The sequence below is a fragment of the Podarcis tiliguerta genome, assembly GCF_965153285.1.
Source record: "Podarcis tiliguerta genome assembly, chromosome: 17".
NCBI lineage: Eukaryota > Metazoa > Chordata > Lepidosauria > Squamata > Lacertidae > Podarcis > Podarcis tiliguerta.
In genome coordinates, this window is record NC_139550.1 from 37,585,897 (window position 1) to 37,609,087 (window position 23,191).

At 49.1% G+C, this 23,191-nt stretch overlaps 1 protein-coding gene and 1 long non-coding RNA gene across 2 annotated transcripts; one reads left to right on the forward strand and one right to left on the reverse strand.

The window, feature by feature from the left end:
- Positions 1-9: 9 nt before the first annotated feature.
- Positions 10-16,761, reverse strand: LOC310667970. The gene is made up of 4 exons (XR_014506495.1): positions 16,689-16,761; positions 16,179-16,376; positions 11,029-12,289; positions 10-105 (listed from the first exon to the last, which is right to left on the reverse strand). It is a non-coding gene; the product is annotated as an uncharacterized lncRNA (long non-coding RNA).
- A 234-nt stretch (positions 16,762-16,995) lies between these two features.
- On the forward strand, positions 16,996-22,601 carry SSR4 (signal sequence receptor subunit 4). The gene is made up of 6 exons (XM_083420642.1): positions 16,996-17,259; positions 19,547-19,665; positions 20,126-20,200; positions 21,047-21,136; positions 21,621-21,686; positions 22,469-22,601. Exons 1-6 carry the CDS (start codon positions 17,187-17,189, stop codon positions 22,571-22,573), a joined length of 528 nt encoding a protein of 175 aa, XP_083276768.1. The 5' UTR covers positions 16,996-17,186; the 3' UTR covers positions 22,574-22,601.
- Positions 22,602-23,191: the final 590 nt, after the last annotated feature.

Below are 23,191 nucleotides of genomic sequence, written 5' to 3' on the forward strand. Positions count from 1 at the left end.
CGTTGATTTCCACTTGGAGCCAGTGTGTTCAGAAGTAGAAGACACGTTGAGATCCTGTCCATGCTGTCCTGATAATGGACTCCTGCACACCTGGGCCTCTGTCCTCTGGTCAAACAAACAAACATACATAACAGAAAGGCGGTGGTCCCTGGCTAGTTTCTCACAGAACAAGCAAGACCTCGTTTGTACAGTTCTACAAGGCTGGAAACTTTTCTAAACCTAAAGCTGGGAATCTGAATTAATGGTTAATTCAGGGGTAACATCTGTATCTCTCTCCCTAATAGCTGCCCATGGCTTTATCTAGCGCAAAGGATTCTGAACTTAGTGCATAAGGGTTGCCCCCACCCCCTCAGAACACTAGGACTCCAGTGAAGCTGAAGTCCTTCTCACAGCACATAGTTAAGCTATGGAGCCTTCTCCACCATGAGTTTGTGGAATCCTCTCAATGGCTGCTGCCCACAGCGGCTCAACGGTTGGAGGCAAGATGCTTTTGCACACTGGTTGCTAGAAACTCTGGAGAGGGAGAATACTCAGGTCCTCTTCACAGGCTTCATTTGGGCATCTGCTTAGCCGCTGTGCAAACAAGATGCTAGACTAGATGGGCCTTGGAGCGGAGCCAGCAAGGCTGCTCTAAGGTGCTTAATGGCTGCACAGCCCCAGAGGTCTGGTGGGCAACCTCCCCCTAGGAGAGTCCCTTGCTACTCTTAGGATGAAACTCCTGGGTTACTAGGAACACTTTGAAAATCATTAGCTTAGAATGCAGCAAGTATTTCTCTATCCCACCTAGACCAGAAGGTAGCTGTGGTTCAAAATCTGCCTTGCATTTCTCCAGAACCGAGCAATAGCGCTCAGCTAAAGTTTTGTGTTCAAAGCTTAGCTTGGTTAACATTTTCAGATTGTGATCAGAATTTGCCACAATCAAAATGGGCCTTAGTGCACCTCCTACTCCACTATTTCTTCAGTAAACGTCCTTTTTGCCCTTTTCATTCTTGCTTTTTGTTCCCCACCCTGCTTCTCCAGGCCAACTGATCAAAATTCAGTACTTATTGAGCAAAATAAACAGCTAGGCGGAAACTGAAGAGAGTACAAGAAATAATAATGTGTGCTGCTCCTCGAGCTCCATGGAGGCAAATGGAATAGCACTGAAACACATTTAAGCATCAAAGAGAGAAGCATGAGTCTCCCGTGTTTAGTTTGAGCATTATGGCAGCCTCATAGCTGTCAACCTTCCCTTTTTTTGCGGGAAATTCCCTTATTCCAGCGCCGCTTCCCACTGCTATCCCAGATTGTTAGATATCCCGTAGACTGTCCCCGAGACAGGTGAGGCTGCTGATCCCTTATTTTTGAGGCTGCTGATCCCTTATTTTCAAATCTGAAAGTTGACAGCTATGGGCAGCCTGTAGGGCTGTTCCCTTGATGCGAGGACACTTCAAGGACAGGGCTCAGCAGTGTTGTTTCTGCTTAACTGAGCTTGCATGGCAGGTGGGAGGGGAAAATCAGACTGAGGGCCACAATCCCAGCTGTGCAACTATCCAGGGGCTACCTGTGGGTGGGACAATAGGCAAAGGTGGGTGGAGAAATAAACACATTTTCAACCTTTGTATGGGAGGCTGCTTTCTACCAACACTCCTCTTCATCTAGGCACCCAAGAGGCAGAGTTCAAGGATGCAGGCCAGCTTGGCAGAAACACTCAGGGAGGCTGAGGGTATGAAGTAGAATGGAAATGATTGTGGAATTTTTGGGGGGCGGGGGGGAGGGAGAAGAGTCATATTTGGTACAGAGAAACCTGTGCCTGCTAGTGAAAAGGACTACAGGGACTACAGGGGGGAGAATAACAATTGGTCATTTTTGTTTAAAAGCCAGTGCATTTTCTCTTCCTGACAATAAGCATGACTAGCTCGTCTCTCTATTCTTAGGGTGCTTCCAGGTGGCCTGATTTTTTATTTTTAAGCATTTGTCCTAATTGGTTTCTGGGGAAGTTAAATGGTGTTGCATCAAAGCAAGTGCTGCCCCACACTTTCCAGTGCACTTTCCCATTACCTCCCTCAATGCAAAAAGGCCAGTCGTTTGAGGAAGTGGGGTTGTTGTGCAAAACTTCCCAATCCACTGTGATTGCCCAATAAGAATTTACTGGCGTGTGGTTGTCTCTATTTTGGGGTGGGATTCAGTCCAGAAGTGCCCTTGCTCAGCTGTAATTGTAAGCGAGGCCTACAACCAACCAACATTCCATGCTGGCTCTCTAGGGTGGAGCGGTGCTCATTCACCATATATGCGTCCCCCTAATAGCAGGGTTGTGTATATGCTGCAATTCTGTGGAAGTGGGCGAAATAATGTGGAATGTAGCGTTTGGCAGAGAGTTTGGTGGTTTTCCATTTTGAGGAGAGGGGAAGCAACTTTTTGTCTTCTTTGATTGCAAAGATAACGCTTAATAATATGTGGGCAAAGGTTGCTGAAATCTCAGAAGCCTTCGCATAGCTGAATGAGTGGGTGGGGGCTTCACTGCTTATTATGTCATTACTTTCCCCTGAGTTGCAAAATGAAAATTATGCAAGGTAAGAAAACTTGCATATTTGTATAATTTAGATGGGGAGGGGGGTTTATAACTTGATTATCTTGGCACAGAGTTCAGCACTGCTTGCTTGCAACCCCAATTACATTCCCTCCAAGTCAGGGGCCCCCTCCAGATGTTGTTGGAGTCCCATCAGCCCTTGACAGTAGAGCCAGTAGTCAGAGACAATTGGGAGTCCTAACATCTGGGAGGCAACCCCTATATGATGAGAAGTAACACACACCCCCCACACACACACAACAGCGCAGGACTTAGTGAACTGCTGGAATGTATTTGCAGTATTTGCTTTCTTTTTACATATGCATGCAAGGACATAAGCAGGAGATGCTTCTGCAAAAGATGTCCAGTCCCTCAAAATCTGCTCCCAGTTTTCTACCCCTTGGGATGTAGCACTTAGTTCATCCTCGCCTTGCATGTGCTCCCTCCAGAGCAAACTGTCTCCCTCCACGTGGCTTCACCTTCTCAAAACACTGGTGGCTGCGGAGGATTGCCCAGCTACCGAGAACATGAACGCTAAAGCTCCTGGCCACTCATTTGCAAGTTAGCCAATCTCAAGCACTTTGCCAAAGCCCTGGGAGTTAAGCTCTGTCTATTCTGGTTTCATGTGTGAATATATGGTTTGATGTACTCACTAAACCTATTTTTAAACAATCTCATTCTGCTACAGCGGAAAGAGGCTGTGATCTGAGCTGACACCACTGTGGGAACTCAGTAGCTGACATTTTAATAAGCAGGCTGGTGGTGGAGGTGCTGAGGCTGCAGCTGCCTGTGGTTCATTATGGCCAGCGGCTCTACCTGTGCATTGCACGGAGGCCTCTACCATGCAGGGGAAACTTTCAGTGTGCCTAGCTATGAGCTGGCAGGTTTCACGTCTTTGCACCCTGCTGTTTCCTGGCTTGCCACCAAGCATGCAGCAAAGAGCTCAGCAGCAAGTTCCAGGGGGAAGGGCCACAGCTCAGGGGTAGAGCGTCTGCCTTGCATGCAGAAGGTCCCAGGTTCAAACCCCAGTGGCACCTCCAGGTAGGACAGGGAGTGCACCCTGCCAAGCTGCTACCAGTCAGTGCAGGGGTGGAGCGGGGTGGGTGTGTGCCAGCAGGGCAGTGGCCCAGAGCAGATTTTTGACTGGGTATGAAACAGGTGCCTCCAGGGCCCTTCTCCTGGCATCAGAGGAAGCAACGCTTAGGGTGGCCATAAAAGTGTTGAGCTCCCCCCACCCACCCTTTTGGGCCAAAGTTGTTGAGCTTTCTTAGTTGTGGAGCTGTTTTAAAGGAAAGCTGGCAAAAATGACACTGCTGACATGGATTGCCGTATGTCTGGATTTTCCCATTTTGATAATTTCTGCCTGGACACTGCTTCTGACCGCAGTATTTCAGGTATGTCTGGGAAATTCTGGATGTATGGCAACCCTAGCAACACATGCAGAGAGGAGCAGCAGGCCAGGCCACGCTGGGGGTGCCAGCATGGGGGCACTTACTTTGCCCCCACCAAGAGCCACGTTGGCTGGCTCCCCCTTGCATGGATGGGTAGGTGGTGCAGCACAGCCCTGCTGAACTCTGGGGCAGGGCAGGGCCGCTCTGGCAGTGTCGGCTAGTGTGCCACAGTGGGATCCTTCACCCTCTGCGCCCCGCCCCCTGGCACATGCATACCCCCCCCCCGTGCATGCTCCCCTGGCACCGGGAACTCATGCTAGGTGGCTGATTCAGCGTCAGCTAGATGGAACTAGTGATCTGACTCAGTACAAGGCAACATCCTAGGTTCCTAAGGCCCCACGGTTTCTGTTCTGGTAAGAGTCCTGGGGTGCTTCTGCATCCTGGCAAATTTCAGGCTGCACAATTAAAGTTGTTTTCAAGGTCTTGTGCAACAAACCTGCTTCTCCCAAAGACTTCACTTTTCATGATAAGGAAAGTGCTGGAGAGTGTGGGAAAACACTTGCTTTGACCCTTTAATTTCCCTGCAAACAAATCGGGGTGAATGCTCAGTGAAAAAGTTGTCTGGAAGTATGCTCAGGCTGGTACCGAATGGGCATTGGCTTTGGCTCCTGCTCTGTGACCTGCTTTTCAGTGTATTATGCTTTACTGCTATTTTTGGGAAGCTTGGGAAAGAGAAAACACCAACAAATCCACTTTGCTGCTCGCTCACCATATTTCTGATCTTTAGTAAATGGTCCCCACAATGGCAAAGTGGTGTCCAAATCAAAGTAAGTCCTGGCACCACTAAACCAGGCTAAATTGGCACCTGAACTTTCATTTCAAATATGATTTTAATAGAAGGGTTGTGGAATATTTTTTGCCAGGGAGCAGAGCAGAGCCCATTCATCTTGACCTCAGATACCCTGATAAAACAGCCTAGCATTCTGCAGTGGAGTTTATGGTTTGTGGCTCTGTTTCTGAGCTAAATCTTGCTAAATCTACCCATTGTTACAGCACTCTCTTTTTTAAGGTATAGAAATTACTTTCCCCCCTGTTTTAAGTCAGATGGTGATGATTCACAACTTCAAACACTGTTCTAGAATGGCTTGTTACAGCACTCTTGATGGAAGATGAGGCGCTCTTTCTCTTTGATTTTATAGAATTTTTGATCAATGCTTTCTCTATTATCATGCAGAAAGATGTCTGGAACTGGAACATGAACAGGCCTTTGGTAGACCCTGTGCAAGTGCTTCCCCATCTAGAAGCCTGAAATGTCCCATGCCCATCTTGTCCAGGACACCCTAGTTACCAAATACCAACACACACAATCCTAAAAGGAGGACATTTTCATACGGAAACATTTTTTTAAATGTGGAAAATGCTGTTTCCTTCCCAACGAAGGTCCTTTGTCCATCACAGAACTTGCAAAGCAACACATACTGGACAGAAAGTCAGGGTTGTGGGAGTTTCATATTTTCATACATTTTGAATTAGAATGGGACTGAAGTGGGTGGGAGAGAGGAATTCCTATGTGGGTCCTGAATGTGTATCTTATGGAAGCTTGTAAAATACTGTGAAGCTGCCTTATGTCTCTTAGAGTCAGCATATAGATTACTCTAACCCTGGACTGGCAGTGGTAAGGAATCTCTGGCCCTCTGCATGTTGTTGGACTACAACTCCTATCAGCCCCATCCCGGTCAGGGATGGTGGGAGTTGGGAGTCCAGCCGCATTTGGAGGGCCACCGCTGATTTAGGACACCTAGTTTGGGAGACAACCTCTTGGGAATTCTCCTGTGCACACTCAATGTATGGTCAATTAACTGGCTTGCACAGGAGGAATCCCTGGTGTCCCTGTTGGTGTCTAGGGCTGAAACACTGTTTGCCTTAAACACACTCGCAATCTGCAGGCGCCAGCAGGGCTTGGGCTGACTTGAACGACAACTTTGGCAGCTGTTGCTGAACTCTACAAGATAGGCGTCTGAATCACTGCAGAGCTGCCACAATAACCCGTTGAGCAATCTGCATGGCTGCTGCAAGCTCACACCCTTCCTGGAAAACCCTTAGCCTAAGGCAAGGGGGGAAAGAACCTTCCTCTGCCTACAATGCAAAGTGAGGCAGCGCTTTGCAGGAGAGGGAGGAAGGTTCTCCCCTCCAGCAGGCCTTTGCTCATGAAACGCCAAGGCTCCCTTGAAAGAAGCAAGCGCCTACAGGGTGCATTTTCTACCACTGAGTAGGATTGTCAACTGACCATAAATTTTCTTTTTTAAAAATATCAGTCTGGCATGCTCCCGTGTCCTTAACAGAAGTCAGTCAGCAGGAGAAGTATTTTTTATTGCATGGAGAGAATGATCAGGTGCTGCTACACTCAGAAAAATTAATTATCCTCCTACCAAATAAAGAGATGAGGAGGTTGTGATCGTCCCAGCCTTTCTCAACCTTGGGTCCCCAGATGTTTTTGGCCTACAGTTCCCATCATCCCTGACCACTGGTCCTGTGAGGTTGGGATCATGGGAGTTGTAGTTCAGCAACATCTGGTGACCCACAGGTTGAGAAAGGCTGCAGGTTGTTGGACTACACTTCCTATCATCCATGACCATCAGTCATGTTTGCTGGTTCTGATGAGGATTTGACTCAGCATCTGGAAGGTGCAGATTCCCCATCCTTTTGTGAACTGTGGGAATGTACAGAAACAGGTTGCAGAGTGGCTTTCAGCGAGCTGTGAACCCCACTCATGTGTGAATATTATTGGCAACTGCGAGCATTGGGGGCAGAGCTGCTGCTCATGGACTGAGCAAGCAAGCAGCTTCCGCCGCCCCCTCCAAAAAAACCTCCTGCCACATTCAACTTGCTGCAAGCTGGTTCCACCTAGCTGGCAGAGAGCAAGCAGCAAAGCTTCCTCAGCTCTCTGGCACAGAGGAAGTCAAAAAAGCCACAGCAGGGCAGATGCTGGGAGGGGTCTCTGACAGTACAGAGAGAGGGAGGGAAGAAATTGGTCAGAGGCAACATTTCCCCAACCGCAGCTGCCTGCCCCACCTGCTCAATGCATAATCAAGGGGGGGGGGAGCCCAGGAGTCCTGGTTCCTTGGGCAGGCAGATCAAAACACCAGGGACATTTGTCGTGGCAGCAATAAGAAGGTCCTGGTCCAGCTTGGCTGTGTGGCAGCACTCCTCTTCGTTGAACCAGATAGCATGAATTTCCTCTGGTGGTGGACTACTGCCTTCTTTTTGTTTTAAAAGGCAACCTGGATTAATGCTATGAAATAAACCCAGTAAGCAAATTAAAATTGGCCTGACTCACTTAGGAGGAACGGGGGCTGGGAATGGCAGGGGTGACATGCAGTCCTTTGTCTAGGCACCTATAAAAATTATTCACCGTATTCCAAGAACACAGCTGTGTGTTAAAACAGCCTGTAATGAGACGTCCACTTCCCACACCCAGATCCAGGAAGACCAGGGTTGCATCTGACAAAAAGAGCATCCATCCTTTATGCCAGGTGTGGGGAAGCTGTGGCCCTCCAGATGTTGCGGAACTACAATTCCTATCGGCGGCAGCAAGCATAGCCAATGGCCAGGGGTGATGGGAATTGTAGTTTAGTCTGGTCTGGGGAGCCGAAGGTTGCCTGGGCTTGCATTGTGATCTCTGGAACAGTGGTGCCCCCTTCATTTAGATCAGCCTGAGCCAGCCTGGCACTCTCCAGGTGATGTGTGCAGCTCTCATCGTCCCTGGCCATTGCCCATTCTGGAGCTGGGCTGGTCGTGTATTGGGGTCTGCAATGTGAGTAAGCTACCAGGGAGGCAGCAAGGCAACAAGAAGTCTTTGTGGGGAAAGAGAGAGAAATATAAACATAAGGAAAAAAGTTTGGATTCCAATTCTTGGCCTTGTCAAAACGTGTTCTGGAAAGGAGTCAGGAAAGAAGATCAAAGGCAGACATGACATTTTTGCAAGAGCAAACTTAGAAGCTCCTGGATTTTGTTCGGTCCAAGTGTAATTCCCTTCCCGGAGGTTGAGCTCTGAACGACATTATTACAGCAAAAGCCAGCTAGGCAGCCTCCCAATTGGCTAATACCAATCATCACAAAACCCCTCTCCCACCCTCAAGCCCCCAATTCCCAGAAGAATTGCTTTTGGCTTTCGTTGTTGCTACATTCCTCCTCTTGTTGCTTTTGATGTTGAAACAAAATAGAAGGGGCAAATAGAAGGGAGCATGACTGATGGACGAGTCAGCGTTCAATGCTCCGAGATGCACATTTGTCACTTCAGTTGCAAAACCAGGTTCACTCCAAGGCTGAAGGAGCCACTCTAAGATCTCTTTTATGTCCTTCTCTCTCCCACCACTCCAACAACTTTCTGTGCCTTCCAGGGCAGACTTTCCAACAGCTGCTTACAAACCCCCTGCTATACTCTGCAACTGTAGTATAGCGCAAGTATCCCCAGCTCCACCTGATTTCTCACTCCTTCATCTGCCCAAAGGGGAATGATAAAACTGACCAGCCTCACAGGGCTGTGCTACGAATGACCAAAATACTACCCATGAAGATATTTGAGCGCTAAAAAGAAATCCCGTTTTAATTATACTTTGACACTTTGTTTACGAGTTGTACTGGAGGTTAATTTAGAGTATGGTTACCAGACGTCCCCATTTTCCCGGGGACAGTCCCCGGATTTACAAATCTGTCCCCAGACAAAATCCATCCCCAGAATGTCCCCGGATTTCATCTAATGTCCCTGGATTTATATTTTAAGTGTTGTAGATTTATTAGTAGGCAATGAATGTTGCGTGATTGGTTCAATGGCATAAGACACATCATATGGGGATTTCCGGCGAGGCAAAATGGCGGGCACCATGGCAGCGAGCAGCTACTGAAGCCAGCCAGAGCCAACTGCGCTACCAGGCTGGCTCCAGGCTGCTGAGAAGCACTGCCACCACCGAGGGGGAACCGGGGACACCCAGCGCGTCAACTGAGGGAACTGCTGACACACACACCCCGCAACCCAAATCAAGCCGAGAGCCAGAGCGCCCAGCCAACCAGCTGACTGCCCAGTGGTGCTCTGGGGCCAGTAAAAACGCAGAGCCGACGCAGGGAGAAGGAGGAGAGGAGGAGAAGGAAGAGGAAGGAGAAAATAGAGGAGAGCCCTGACCTTGCCGTGCCTCTGCCATGAGCAGGAGAGGCAGGAGAGGACCGGGAGGGCAAGGGCACATGGCTGAGCCCAGGCCTGACCCGAGCCTTCTCCATGGCAGCTCGCACTCCAAGACAGCAGGCCGAGGCCCAGAGGAAGGCTGCGCGGCAGAGGAGACCACAGAAGAGGAGATACTACTTCTCTTTTTTAAAAAATATTTTTTTAATAATTTTTTTCTCTCTTTTTTTTAAAAAAACTGTCCCTAGATTCTTTGAAAAAAAATCTGGTAACCTTAATTTAGAGGTATTGTTTGTGCATCGGAATGCTAGGCTGCATACATCCTGCATTTAAAGCAACTTTAAAAAACGTGACCCCCAAAGCATCCCGAGAGACAGTTTGTTCAGGGTTGCTGGGATTCGTAGCTCCGTGAAGGGTACTCTACAGTTCCCAGAATTCTTTGGAGGGGAAGGCATGTGCTTTAAATGTGCACAGCCCTGGTCTCTGCCCCGCTGATGCCTCCTGCAGACGGACCCTTTCCTTGGGTGCCCCCTCGCTTGCTTCCGCGGCAGGCCTGACTCGAGCTCTGATGGCGCCAGTCCCAGACCCCTCGCGCCATGGATTTGTGGAGCTGTCAGAGCTTAAGAGAGGCCAAGGTGAGCTTAGGGTTTAGCTCTCCTGGGACGTCTTGGCTGGCTTGGCACAGAAGCGATGCTGGCACCCAGGGCAGCGGCTCAGGAGCGTCCTGGAGAGCGATGCTCCACAGCTCAGATATTCCCTTCTTTGGGCATCGCTCCCTCTGGCAAGTGGAGCGCTTGGCTCAGAAGGCAGCACCTCTCGCCTGCCTTTCCGCCTGCAGTTCACGCCAGGAGGAGGGGCGTTCCACTGCATTAAGCCCTTGTTCTTGGACCCTGATGCCACCAGCTGGGCAGGATTTCTCCCGTTAGTGTCCTTGTTCTCTCTCACACATATGCAGACACACAACCACAACCCCTGGCCTTCCCCAGACCTGCTGCCTGGAGTTTTTCAAACAGCTGGACAATTTCAGCCGGTCTTGTGGAAATGGAGGAACAAGATACTTCCTCTGGACAGCTGTAAGCAAACCGCAGCACCCACACCCCCTTCACAAACCAATCTCTTGCCACTGCTGCCCCAGAGATCCCAGATGGGCTTTCGCTTCGGCCTTTAAGAGCAGCATGCAGGGCCACCTGGTTCTCCCCACTGGGGGAGAAGCGGCATCTGCTGAAGTTCTGCCTCCAAGGGGACAGTTGAGGGTGCCATTTCATATGCAGTGTGGCACCCCGGGACATGCGCCGTGCCCACATGGGAGACGGTGGAGGTGTAGGCCTGGTTCCAGCATGAGGCCAGGCTTGCACTCTGGCCTGGCCCTCTTGACTCGGCTCAGTGCACGGGAGGCCAGACTGACCCGTCCCATTTCGCTGCCTGAGGCGAAGCAGAAGGGGCCGGCCTCCACCGCCAAAGCCTCTCTTACTGAGGTGGTGTGACGGCAGCTTGCGGGTTCTGCCCAAATCTCACCAGAAGCCAACGCTGCAGCCATTTCTCCCCGCTTCTCCAGTGGGGCCCCACCCCACTGGGATTCTGCCTCCCGAGGCAACCTCTGCAGTCGGCCTCATGGGTGGGCCGGCCATGACTAGAGACGCAACGCACCCCAAGGAACAGGGGCCAGGTCCCTCACAGGACTTTGTGCTTTATACCCTCCTTAGATACCAGGCCAGGCCATTTGGCTGTGTGCACACTGACCTTTAAAACCCACTCTGTTCCTCAGAAGGGATTTGGCCGCTGTGGTTTATCCGTCAGAGTTACAATTCCAAGAAACCCTTAACAAACTACAGCACCCAAAACTCTTTGAGGGAAATAGTGTGCTCTGAAGGTACAGTGTAGAAGCAACCATAGTCCATCGAGCCTAGTATTACCTGCTCTGACTGGCACCAGCAGCTATCCAGTACTTTGGCAGCGAGGGGCCTGATTCTCTGCCACCAGCTACTTGGTTGTCTGCATCTAGAGCCTTCCGCGTGCAACACATGTTCTCGGTCTCTGAGCCATAGCCCTGTCCCCACTTCAGACCTTCTCTGAGGCGTGCATGCCAAAATGGTGGGCCAACATTAGTTTTAAAAAAGCAGAACCCGCAACAAAGCTTTGCAGCATGGAATACTGCTGTTCAGAGTTTCTCCCCTCCTGAGCTTTCCATTTTTGCCAGCAGTCGGCTGGCATTCTGCGGTCACTGAGCATGCTCAGTGGAGCTTGGGCTGTTTGGGGGCAAGGGTGGCTGGCAGAAAGGGGTACAGTGGCCCCTGGTCTCTCATCAGCCACCTCCCTGAGCTTACCGGAGGGAGAAGGGTAAGGCAGCAGGGAGGGCAGCGCAGGAGGGGTGCTGTAGCACGAGCGCTGGATTGGCTTCACCACCCCTTAGAGATTTCCAACAAAATAATTGTTTGCACTTCCACAAACCTTTGGGCTTCCCCCAAACCCACTGACACCTCCCTCTGTGCAGAAGGTGCTGTTCTGGTTACGTTAGGATCCACAGCCAGCAAATTCAGGGTTGGTTCAGCGTTCAGTGTTGGCATATAAGCTCTCCAGGTTTAGCGGAGAGCAAAAGGTTAAAGGTTAGGTTCAAAAGATGGTCTGCACATGCTGATAGAGGAGCGAGCACATTTATGTAAGTGATCTCATTGTGCCCAGCATCTGCAGGCAATGCCCATTTTACAGATGGATAACAGAGACTTAAATACTTGAGCACACCCAGTGAGTCCATGGCTAAACTAGAAGCTGAGCTCGGACCTGAGAGATCTGAGTCAAAAGCATGATCTCCTGGCTCTGGGTCAAGCAACACTCTGCTCCTCTTCCCCTGTGATGTCATGATGAAATGGTTGCAGTTCATTCCCAGCAAAAGAGGCAACGTCCCTTGCAGAAGAACAATGCTCTATTTAGAGAAGCCAATTCCTTGGAAAGCAGGTCAGAGTCACATTCTTCCTTCTCCAGACTGACAGACATGTAGACTGTTGTACCACAAGTTACAAGGAGCCAAGGGACAACGGCAATCATAACCCTACTTGCCTGGGAGTAAGCCCACTGAATTCAATAGGACTTACTTCTCAGTAAGTTGGGTTTGTGCTGCAAGACATTATCAGTGGGCTCTAAACCATCATAGGCGAAAGAGCATTTTTCTTAAAGAATCTGAGGAAGGAAAGACAAAACTGCATGAAAGTTACGTAGTTATTGTTGTTTAATTCCTAGAACCAAAACTCTGGTGTCTAAGCTTCAAAAGCCTACAAAATATTTTTTTCTTAAAAAGGATCTGAACAAGGAAATGCAAAACTTGAATGCAAGTTATAAAGCTCTTGGTTTTCAAAAATTCCTAAAACCCTGACTCGTCGTATCCATTCTCCTCCACCACACCAGAAGACTTTTAAGATAAAACAGAAATGCAGATGTGGTTCTAAAAGCATTTAAATATATATATATAGAAAGCAAAGCAAGCCACAACCAGTTTGTGCTTCGAAATGTGCAGAAAAGAAAACATCCTTCAGTCTCCTCCTGACAAACCCTGAGAAGCCACATTCCTTCAGATGCCCTTAGCCGGAGCTGCTGGGCTTTGGGGAGTTTCCGCCCAGCCACAAAGGACCCTCCCCACCCGCTACAACCTCTCTCACCCCTGCAAGGCAAGGGTTAATGGCAATCGCTCCTCGCCATCTAAGGGCAGCAGAAACCCAACCCCGTCAAAAGCCATAAAAGTCCATTTTCAGGAGCGAAAAGAAGGCTGTGATTTATTCCCCTTCTCATAAATAACAGTGTTGAATTAAAGGATTAAGGAAAAGGAGACCTATTCTGGGAAGATGGGACTCTGAACAAAGAACTGGGCGCCAAAACAGGATTCAGGACGCCTAGTCAAGAATAATTAACACAGAGATTAGTTGGCACCTAACAACATGTCCTGTGCCAGTCTGCTGTATGGGGTTTTTTCTCTTTAAGTAAGAAAAGGGTAATTTTCCTTGCATCTTCTGGTTTTTGATTGTATGGTTGGGAAGACTTCTAAATGGAGCTGTGGCCAAGGGTCTCTCAAATTTCTCAATCCCAGTTGTGGGCAGAGAACTTTTTTGGGGGTGGGGTGGAGTAGATTTTACTTAATTCTCCAGGAGACAGAGAAATCCTCCCACATTTTCTCAGGTGTAGGACTTGTCATTAGCAATGGCCGTGGCACTGTTCCTTTACTTTTTTCACACAGTTCCTTTCTCTTTTTTTCTTAAGGGGTGTTGCTGTTGTGACAGTCAGGGGCAAAACAAGTCTTCATTTCACCCGGGTCAAAGACCCAATTTGGCACCCGCCCATGTGCATTTGCCTTCACACGCAAGCTGAGAGCCTCGGTGGCACCCTCTGGACTAACTGGGTTAGCCCCTCCGTGGCTCTGGTGACAATAGCAGCACTTTTACTAGCTGCCATGCCACCATTATGCATCCTTCACAGAGTCCTGGACCGAGTTCACGGATTCTTTTTTGTGGGGAGATGTGCTTTAAATGTTTAGTGCTTATGTAGCATGAGACCCAGCAACTGGCTTGCCTGCCCTAGGTAAAGGTAAAGGGACCCCTGACCGTTAGGTCCAGTTGCAGACGACTGGGGTTGCGGTGCTCATCTCGCTTTATTGGCTGAGGGAGCCGGCATACAGCTTCCGGGTCATGTGGCCAGCATGACTAAGCCGTTTCTGACGAACCAGAGCAGCGCACGGAAACGCTGTTTACCTTCCCGCCAGAGCGGTACCTATTTATCTACTTGCACTTGGACGTGCTTTCAAAACTGCTAGGTTGGCAGGAGCAGGGACCGAGCAACGGGAGCTCACCCTGTCACGGGGATTCAAACCGCTGACCTTCTGATCGGCAAGTCCTAGGCTCTGTGGTTTAACCCACAGCACCAGCTGCGTTAATGTCCTACCCCCACCATTAATTCCCACTCCCAGTAATTCTGCAAACCCAGGCCCTAGCAGAGGCTGATGTGTTAGGGGAATGGGGCCCCAACAACCTCAATCAACCCCCCACCTGCCCTCCCTTCCCACTCCCAGCCTCTCCAGGGGGCGCACTGCCTGCCAGGTTTCTCCTCCTTAGTCCCAGCATTGCTCCTTGCACACTCCGCAGGATTGGGGCGGGGGGGGCCTAGAAGGAGTTGTCTCTGCCAGTTGTGGGTTCTCTGGCACCACCTACTGTTGGGCTCCCTGCCTCCCACCCATCCGGTCCCAATGGACACCAGTCAGCCATAGCAGGTCCTCAGTTCTAACTAGCAGCCTGACGAAGGGGTGCAGCTGGGGCCTCAGGCATTAGAATTTGGGTGCCACTAACGCAATGGACAGACCCATCTGACCCACAGAGCACAAATCCATAGCTGAATCCCCACAGAGATGAACAGGAGTTGTGCAAGAACAATGCCCACTCCTTCCTTGTAGTGGATGTTTTATCTTGGGTCCCAATACGTCTGGACCAGCCCATTTCCAGACCCATCCTATCCACTTTATTCAGTTTCAGAGAGACACCTGGTGGCAACAGCGAGGAACTGCATATATCACTTTCTTCAAGTTGAAGTCTTTGCATCTGCATCAGGAGTAGCCAACATGATCCCCACTGGATGTTGCAGGACTACAACTCCCATCATCCCTGACCACAAGCCATGCTGTCTGAGGATGGTGGAAGCAACACTTGGGGAGCACCATGTTGGCTATCCCTGATGGCCCTTGGATGGCCCTTGTGGTCTCTTCCAACTCTATGATTCTATGATTCTATTCTATGATTGGGGGATCTTTGGATTGTGGTTACGAGATGAAACAATGATCAGGAAAGTATCAGCTGCACAAAGTCTGCATGGAGGCGTGCACAGAAGATTGGGTTGGAGGGCTGAAGGAACTTTATCCTTAGGCGCTGGTAGAGCACCAGACACCCTGGTTGGACCCATCAGGGTCAGATCCCATTCTGAAATGGGGCGGAAGGGCCATTGACTCCATAACCCTCCATAGGGCAGGAGATGGTGTGGATCAGATTACAGGAATATCCTGGTCTGGTCGCTGTTCATTTCCTGACCGGTTTGAGCCTTAAAAGGTACGCTCTCTCCGAAGAAAACACTCTCTCTTCCTTAAGAAACTGAACCCTTTGAAGGGACCCCTCAATATTCTTATTTCAGGAATAAAGGCAGAACAGGTGGGGCGGGGATGATAGCCAAATTCTCTCCAATGCAAGTAGCTGCATATCCCATTCTTCTGGATCCAGGTTTCTTCTTAACACGAAACAAGAACTTGGGAGACTTGGGGCACTTGTGGTCGCACCACAATATTTTCTCCTCATTGCCTCTCAATGCTGCTAAAAGCTCCACCTGTGGAACTTCTGTTTTTCTGGCAGCTGTTGAGAGAAACTCCACCAGAAAAAAGATGTCAGGGCTTCCATTACTGGCACCTGCCCTGCAATACTCCTTGTGGGTGAAATTAGATGGCTTCGTAAAGTAAAGCCAGAAATGGATTGTTGGTTGGTATGTACCTCAGCATTAATAAGGTCTGTCTATATAAGTTCACTTCCAAATAACTGGATGATGTTTCTATGATAGCATTCACTAATTCAGACCCTCCAAGTGTCCTTATTTTCCAGGGATGTCCATGATTTAGAGAAGCCGTCCTGGTTTATGATTTCATCCCAGAATGTCCCACTTTTGCTTAGGATGTCCCTATTTTCGTTGGAGAGTACGGAGTTATCCCCGAGCCGTCTGAAGGCAATCCTGTATAAGGAAGTGCTTTAAATGCTTTATTATTTTTTATATATATGTTGGAAGCTGCCCAAGAGTGCTGGGCAACCCAGTCAGATGTGTGGGGTATAAATAGTGAACTTATCATTACAGAGTGGGATGTCCCTATTTTTATCGGATAAATATTGGAGGGGGTGCTAAATAGCATTTAGTTCAGTGCCCTGCTGTATCTTCCCTGCTACTGCCTTTGCTCCTGGGAGAATGGAAATTTAAACTCCTGTGGCACTTATGTTTCTCAAACTGCTGGAGGCCTCTCATCAAATTGGGGAGATGGAGAAAATATGGTTTTTGTTACCTCCTTTAAGCTGGTTACAAATTATTTCTCTCCACCAGGCATAATATGCATGTGCCTCCTGATTTCCACATGTGATTTGTGGTCACTGACTCAATCAGAACCCCGTCTGCAGTTTCAATGTGTCTCTTTTAGGCGCTTTACTGTTAAGATTAGGCTCCATCTTTCACTTCATACACCACACACTTCCTGCATGAGAAACTGTGCATAGGAAGTGCAAATACTCCTGTAGAAACACACACTTTTAACTTAGGAGTGTATCTCTTTGCAGAAAACGACTCCAACTCCCATCAGCCCCGACAAGAACGGGCAATGGCCAGGAACGAGGAGAGCACACCCATTGCTCCCGACTACCGGCCAAACTGTTGGGGCCGATGGGAATCAGAACCCAAGAACCTTGGGATCAGCAACTGGGAACCACAGGGCCAAATCCGCCCCTCTGTGCTGCACCAATGAGAGAGCGGAGCGGGAAAGAGGCTGCAGCAGCCAGCCTATAAAACTGTGACCACCCACCTTGACCAATTAGGCACAGTTACACAACTTTCACTCCACTGCTTATCATAAAGTGGATCTCATTGGCTTTCCCTCATACATATACATCCCGCCCATTCGTCTCCTTTGTCCAATGGGCAGGGCCAGGCGGCCAAGGATGACCAATGAGACAGAAAACGTCTGACCGCAGAAGCGACGTCCAATCAGATGCTTCCGCCTGAGTTATTCGGAAGTTCGGCGCGAAGGAGGGAATATCCTGGCCAAGAGAGGCTGGAGGAGAGATGTGGTCTCACCCACGCATGCGCAGTTGGAGGCCGCCACTCGGTTTCCGGCGCGACAAAAGTCGCGGGCGGCCATTTTAAGGAACTTTCCGAGGAAAGGCCACGTTTCTTTCCCTTCGGCCGCCTCGCGTCACTCGGCGACGGAGCAGCGGATTGGCTGTGGGGGGCCCTCGGCCCCAGCATCCCCCGCGCGGGAGTCGGGCCGCTCCTTTTCCTCGTCGCGTCTCGCTGGTCGGCGATGGCGGGCGCCGGGCTGAGGCTGCTTCGTCTGGCGGCGGCGGCGGCGCTGCTGGTGGTGAGCGGGGCGCGAGGTACGGTCACCTCCCGCGGCTGCGAGGGCGGGCCGGCCCTTCCTCCGGCTTCCCGGGGCCCCGAGACTCCCGCCCTAAGGGTTGTGGGTTCGAGGTCCCCCCCCCGGGATAAAGAGGTTCCTGCCTCGCGGGGGTGGGCTAGATGACCCTCGGGTCCCTTCCAGCTCTGCACTTCTAGGGTTCTGTGGGCGTCGTCGGGTAGGGGGAAGAAACGCGTGTGCCAAATGTTGGGGACACGTGTCATGGCCCCGGGAAGCTCGCCCACCTCGCGGGTTGCTGTGGGGGCCCAAGGGGCGGGTGGCCGAGCCGTTCGTGCTGCCCTCAAGCCTTTCCTTACCGCTCGGTTTGACTTGTCTAGCGCATCGTGCAAACCAGGCTTCCTCAACCTCGGGCCTCCAGATGTTTTGAGACTACAGTTCCCATCATCCCTGACCCCTGGGCCTGCTATCTAGGGGTCATGGGAGTTGTAGGCCAGAAACATCTGGAGGGCCGAGGCTGAGGAAGCCTGGCGTAAACTCCCCGCTTCCCCCTCGGTCTCTCAAGGCTTCCCACGTGGCACCACCTGCGCGCCAGGCATGGCCGCCCTGGACAGACTTTGTGAGCTGACCCATCCCAGGGGTTTTCTTAGGAACATAGGAAGGTAGTCAAAGGATTTCCCCACCTAGCCCCGTGTTGACTGGCAGCTGCACACCAGGGTCTCAAGCAGAGAAGCGTCTGAAGGTGGTGGACTCTCCTTCCTTGGAAGTTGTCGAGCAGAGATTGGATGGCCATCTAGCATTGCAGAGGGTTGGACTAGATGACCCTCAGGTCCCCCTTCCAACTCTACATTTCTAGGATTCTATGAATAGAAACACCTCGCAGCCACATGCCAAGGCTCAGCCTGATAGGGTTGGGGGTTGTCGTTTTTCACAAATTGTAGCTGAATCGTTATTGGTCTTACTTGGAAGTTAAGTCTAATTCAGTGGGTCTTCTTTGGAATCATGCAATTGGGCCAAACTCTGCCTGTAGTGCCTCTGTTTCATAGTGGCTTTTTTACCATATGCCCAGCGACATTTCCCATCCGCTCCACTCCTTTGTTCTAACTGCTTAAGCTCTGGCCTGATGAAAAGTGTTGACAAACACTAAAGCTTGCTCACTTCTTTACAGCCTTCCCCATTTGTTTCAGTAAAATATATTGTGTTACTTTGGATTTTCCCATCATCCTGGAAGATGTTAATGAAGTATTCCTGGAGCAGTTCATCCAAACAACAGCAGGAGCTTAATGTCAAGTTAGAAAGCAGCAAGCAACCATTTGTGTTTTCACAGAGCTCTTTCTTGGGGCTAGATCTTGCACAGAACGTAAAGGAGAAGGGAGAAGAGAAAATATACAAGGATACTTAATGACTTTCTTAAAATGGTGCTTCAGGGGAACATAATGTATGCATCTTGAACACTTCACTTCATTGCAGCTCCTACCTGTACCTTTATAATGTGCAGTTTTACCAGTGTTCATGTGTATAATGAGGCAGTACATGAACCAGTAAAGACCAGGTACATAAACCGTACATAAACTGGTAACAGCCAAGTTAAAACTTACTAGCTTTTATTGATGGGGTTTGGATTAATATTTGACACATCTAGAAACTTTATTTTATCTGACCTTTCTTAATGTTTTGACCAATTTCTAGCCAATGCTGTTGAAGCAGTTGGCAATGCAATTTGTAGAAAATGATAAAACAAAAATATGAATCATAATCAACCAACGCATACTCTGATCAATGTTCTGTAGTTAAATCTAGCTCAGATTGTGAGCCAACTTACAAACACCCTCTGAAAAGACCAGCTGTCTAGCAATTCTGAGGAAGCTGATAAGTTGAGTCCCCCTAAGATGGGAGTTCCACAGTTGGGGTGCCACCACATAGAGATGTAGCAATTCACAAAGGGCACAGTTATATAAATATTTAATAGATTTATGTGTATGTGCATGCACACACGTGCCTATCTTGTCACGAATGTGAGTAGCTTGTGATTATTACTAACTTCTGGATGTTGTTATTTTTTTAACTAGTAGGATGTGTGTTCTCTTTACTACTTGAGCCTTAGATCCAGTTCTCTCAACAGGATCCTTTCATTAATCAGTTGGTAGCAGAAGGTGGTTTCAGCAATTCCTTAAGGTGCATTCTGACATGTTGAGCTCCGTAGGAACATTGCATGTAGACTATTCTCTTTGAATGGCCTCAGATGCTTGCTTATCCCTTTTCAGGTTCATAATGTGTTGATTCATAAGCCATTTTCTCTTTCCTATCAGCTGAAACCTGTACAGACCCAGTCATCTCTCCATCCTACTACACTACCTCAGATGCTGTAATCTCTTCAGAGACTGTCTTTGTTGTTGAGATCTCCCTCACCTGTAAGAATGGAGCACAAGTGAGTGCTGGAATACGTGGCTTATTTCATTTCTAAAAATAAAGTGCCACCTTGTAGATTTGATAATGGGTCTTAAATCAAGGGGCTAGGGTTTCCTGTTTTGCAACAATTGCATCCAAGTATGTGCATGGATTTGGATTTATGGTGGGTCCCAATCCATGGGCTTTCCATAGTGTACCCCATGCTACATTAACCTGCCTCCCCGAACCATTGGCTGGCCTGGCTTGCTGTAGTGCCAGCCACTGATGTGGGTGGCACATGTACATTTTGGGAAAGGGGCAAAAAGGGTGCATCCAGGGGCTCTCTGTTATCTTTACCAAAGACTCTACAACCCCTATAACTTGGAGGGGGTGTTGGCATTTGACCTAGAAAGAGTTGCCTTTCCCATGGTCCCTGAGCTTTCAATAGGGTGTGCTGTGATTCCCTTTGATTTGATATTCATCCTACTCTCTTTCTGTAGAATGTTGCTCTCTATGCAGATGTCAATGGCAAGCAGTTTCCTGTTACTCGGGGTCAGGATGTTGGCCGCTATCAGGTAAGAACAAGCAGTGATTTCTGGTAGAGACAGCAAAATGCTAGTAACACTCTGGGCAGAACAGTGTCAGATTTGAGTTTAAATTCTAGCTCAGTCATATATCATCTGGGTGGGGCAAGCTTAATTGACATTATCTCCTGGGAATATTTTGAGAATGGGCATTTTAAATACATCGCGTGTAGAGAATGTGCTTCCTTCAGGCTTCTCTGCAACGTGTGATGCTTTGTTAAAATCCAGAGTCCTGGATTTTTCTCCCAGCTTGTTTAAGCATTTTTTAATGTTCATTTTCGTTACTTGAAAACGTAGACAAAAACAGTGAAAAATAAGCCAGATTCATCAGACTTGTATAACAATCAGGGCATGTTTTACACATGAGGATAATGGTAACCAGAGCAAGAATATTGTAGAATACACCCTTTTCTACTCAATATGGTTTGTCCGTGATGGTGATGGGAAAGTTGTGCAGTTTGCCAACAACTAAAGAAAGTAGGCTATAACTGCCTTATGGTTTTTCGGCTTCATGTTTGACGTTGGCATTGCTGAACAAGTTGGCAGTCTTTATGCTGTATAAATTCAAGTTAGGAAATTGCAGTCCTCCTGCACAAATGCATGGCTCTGGATTTATGGCGGGTCTGGTTCCATAGATCCCTCCATAGTGTACTCCATGCTAAAGCAAGCTGCTACTCCGAACCATTGGCCAGTCTGGCTTGCAGTAGCCCTGGCTACTGAAGCGGGTGGCACATGTGCGCAAGGCTCTTTTGTGTGCGCGCCCATCTGTGTTCCCCTCTGATCAGGGGGAGGGTCCATCCTCACTCAGCACTGATTGCCCATCCCTTTCTTTGGCAGGTCTCTTGGAGCATGGAGCATAAGCTGGCTCGCTCTGGCACCTACGAGGTGAAGTTCTTTGATGAGGAGTCCTATAGCATCTTGCGCAAGGTGAGGTTGCCCCCTAGTGGGGGAAGGGGATGGATTAGCTAATTACACAGGCTGTAGGTGACATGACCTCTCTAGTAGCATAAGGAAAGAAAGCTCTTGCTGGTACTCTTGGCCTTAGTCTCACAGCTCTTACTCCATGTCTTCTAACATCTGTTGTCCTCACTCTACCTCCCATTTATACCCATTTTGAGATGCATACAGTGTCTCACCACTGAGCAACTGAAGCCTGTCTGCGCACACTTGGCAACCTGAGCCCCAGTACTTAAAAAAGAAAAGAAAATATTTCAAATTTTAATATATTCATCAACCTGGTTTCTCGTCTTTATGGTCTCCACTGGACATTTCCCTGCAGAGCTACCCCTTGTAGGAGAGTGGCAGTGATACCAGATCCGTGGAGAGAAAATTTATCCCACAAGGAGCCCTGTTTAACTGTATGTAAACTCACAATATCCCAATTCTATCTCTCCCACTCCCCCCCCCCCAGGCTCAACGCAACAACGAGGATGTCTCTGAGATCAAACCCCTCTTTTCAGTCAATGTGGATCATCGAGTGAGTAAAAGAGGGGGAGCTGGGCAGCCTGCTCCTCTCTGGGGAAAGGGGCTGCTTCCAAGGGTGGCCAGTGCCCAAGACAAGGTGGAATGTCTTTTACAGCGATGCTAGATCTTTCAGTGCTGTAATGAGGATGGTAGTTTGTGGGTCTATTCTATGATGGGCACCATGGAACATTACCCGAGAGTCCAAATTTGGGCCCCTTGCCACAAGGCAGAAGCAGATACCTTGGCCCCACCAAAACGGGACTGTTGAGCATGGGTCATCTGTGCACAAGACAGAGGATATTCTCTGTACTTTGATTTTTGGGTTGGATGGAGAGGTCAGCAAGTGCTGGTGGAGGAGAACCTGCAACAAGCTATTGGGCATAAAGTCCAGAAGGAGGTTTTTTATGTCCCTTTCAATTTGGTTGGGGTGGCTGTGATTTGCACTTCGGGCACTGGCTGAAAATGTCTCCTCAGTTTGAGGCCTGATCCCCAATTTGTTGCTTGACTGTTGAGATTATTTCTACACCTGAGCCAGGGTTAAACCTTGAATGCAAATCCCTGCCCTCTGTAGAAACCATCTGCCCTCATGGCCAATAATCTTTTAAGTCTCTCAAGGCTCCTTATCCTTGGCGCTGCTGTTCTGTGATCTTCCTTGGAAGTGCACAGCAAGCCAAAAGCGGGGATACCAAAAAGATTCAGCTACAACGTTCCTGATGCCTCTCTGTATGCCTAGCTCTGTGACTTACATGTTTTCCGTTCTCTTTTCTCCTCCTCTCCCTTGCCCCAATCAATAAGGGTGCCTGGAGCGGACCGTGGGTCTCCACTGAGGTGCTGGCAGCTTTCATTGGTCTCCTTGTGTATTACATGGCTTTCAGTGCCAAGAGCAACATCCAAGCGTAATCTGTTTCAATAAAACTTTCATGCCAAACTTGCTGTGTGTGTGTGTTTGCCCTTGTCCTTTCCGGTGGTGGGTGAGGATTTCTTTACACTGGGCTCCACCAAGAGCCTCATCACACAGTGCAGCTCCCCCTCTGGCATGCCAATAAGCAGCTATTGGGGCTTTTGCAGGGAGTGGGGGATAAGAAGAATGCAAGGACCAGTAGTGCAGCTCAGGATAACCAGTTAGGATTCAGGCAGGAAATGTTTGCTTCTACTGGACTTCTTCCCTCCTTTCCTTGTTCCTAAAAGTAGCCTTTTGAGGATGCCAGGATACTTAAAGGAACAAGCACCTCTCATGAATCCACCTCCTAGACTGAACCTGAACCCGTTTGTGCAGCACAGTCTTGTAAGCAGTGGCTGGCTCTGTGGTGTGGATGTGCTGCAATGGCAGCTGCCACCCCACCCCTGAGGTTTGGTCTCCTTTTCTTTGCCTTAATCCTGTTAAGCAGCAATATTCGCACCACAGCTCCTTATCCGCCTAATGACAGCGGCTCCTGGTGTGAGCCAGTGCAGTGCGGCTGGGATTACACCATTGCTCTAAAGTTGTGCTAATGCCGGATTAGTAAGGGAAAGCTTGCC

Coding starts and splice junctions, on each gene's coding strand:
- SSR4 (XM_083420642.1), top strand. CDS start 17,187: ATGGCGGGCGCCGGGCTGAGGCTGCTTCGTCTGGCGGCGGCGGCGGCG. Junction 17,260..19,546: donor GGTGGTGAGCGGGGCGCGAG/GTACGGTCACCT, acceptor CTTTCCTATCAG/CTGAAACCTGTACAGACCCA. Junction 20,201..21,046: donor AGGATGTTGGCCGCTATCAG/GTAAGAACAAGC, acceptor TTTCTTTGGCAG/GTCTCTTGGAGCATGGAGCA.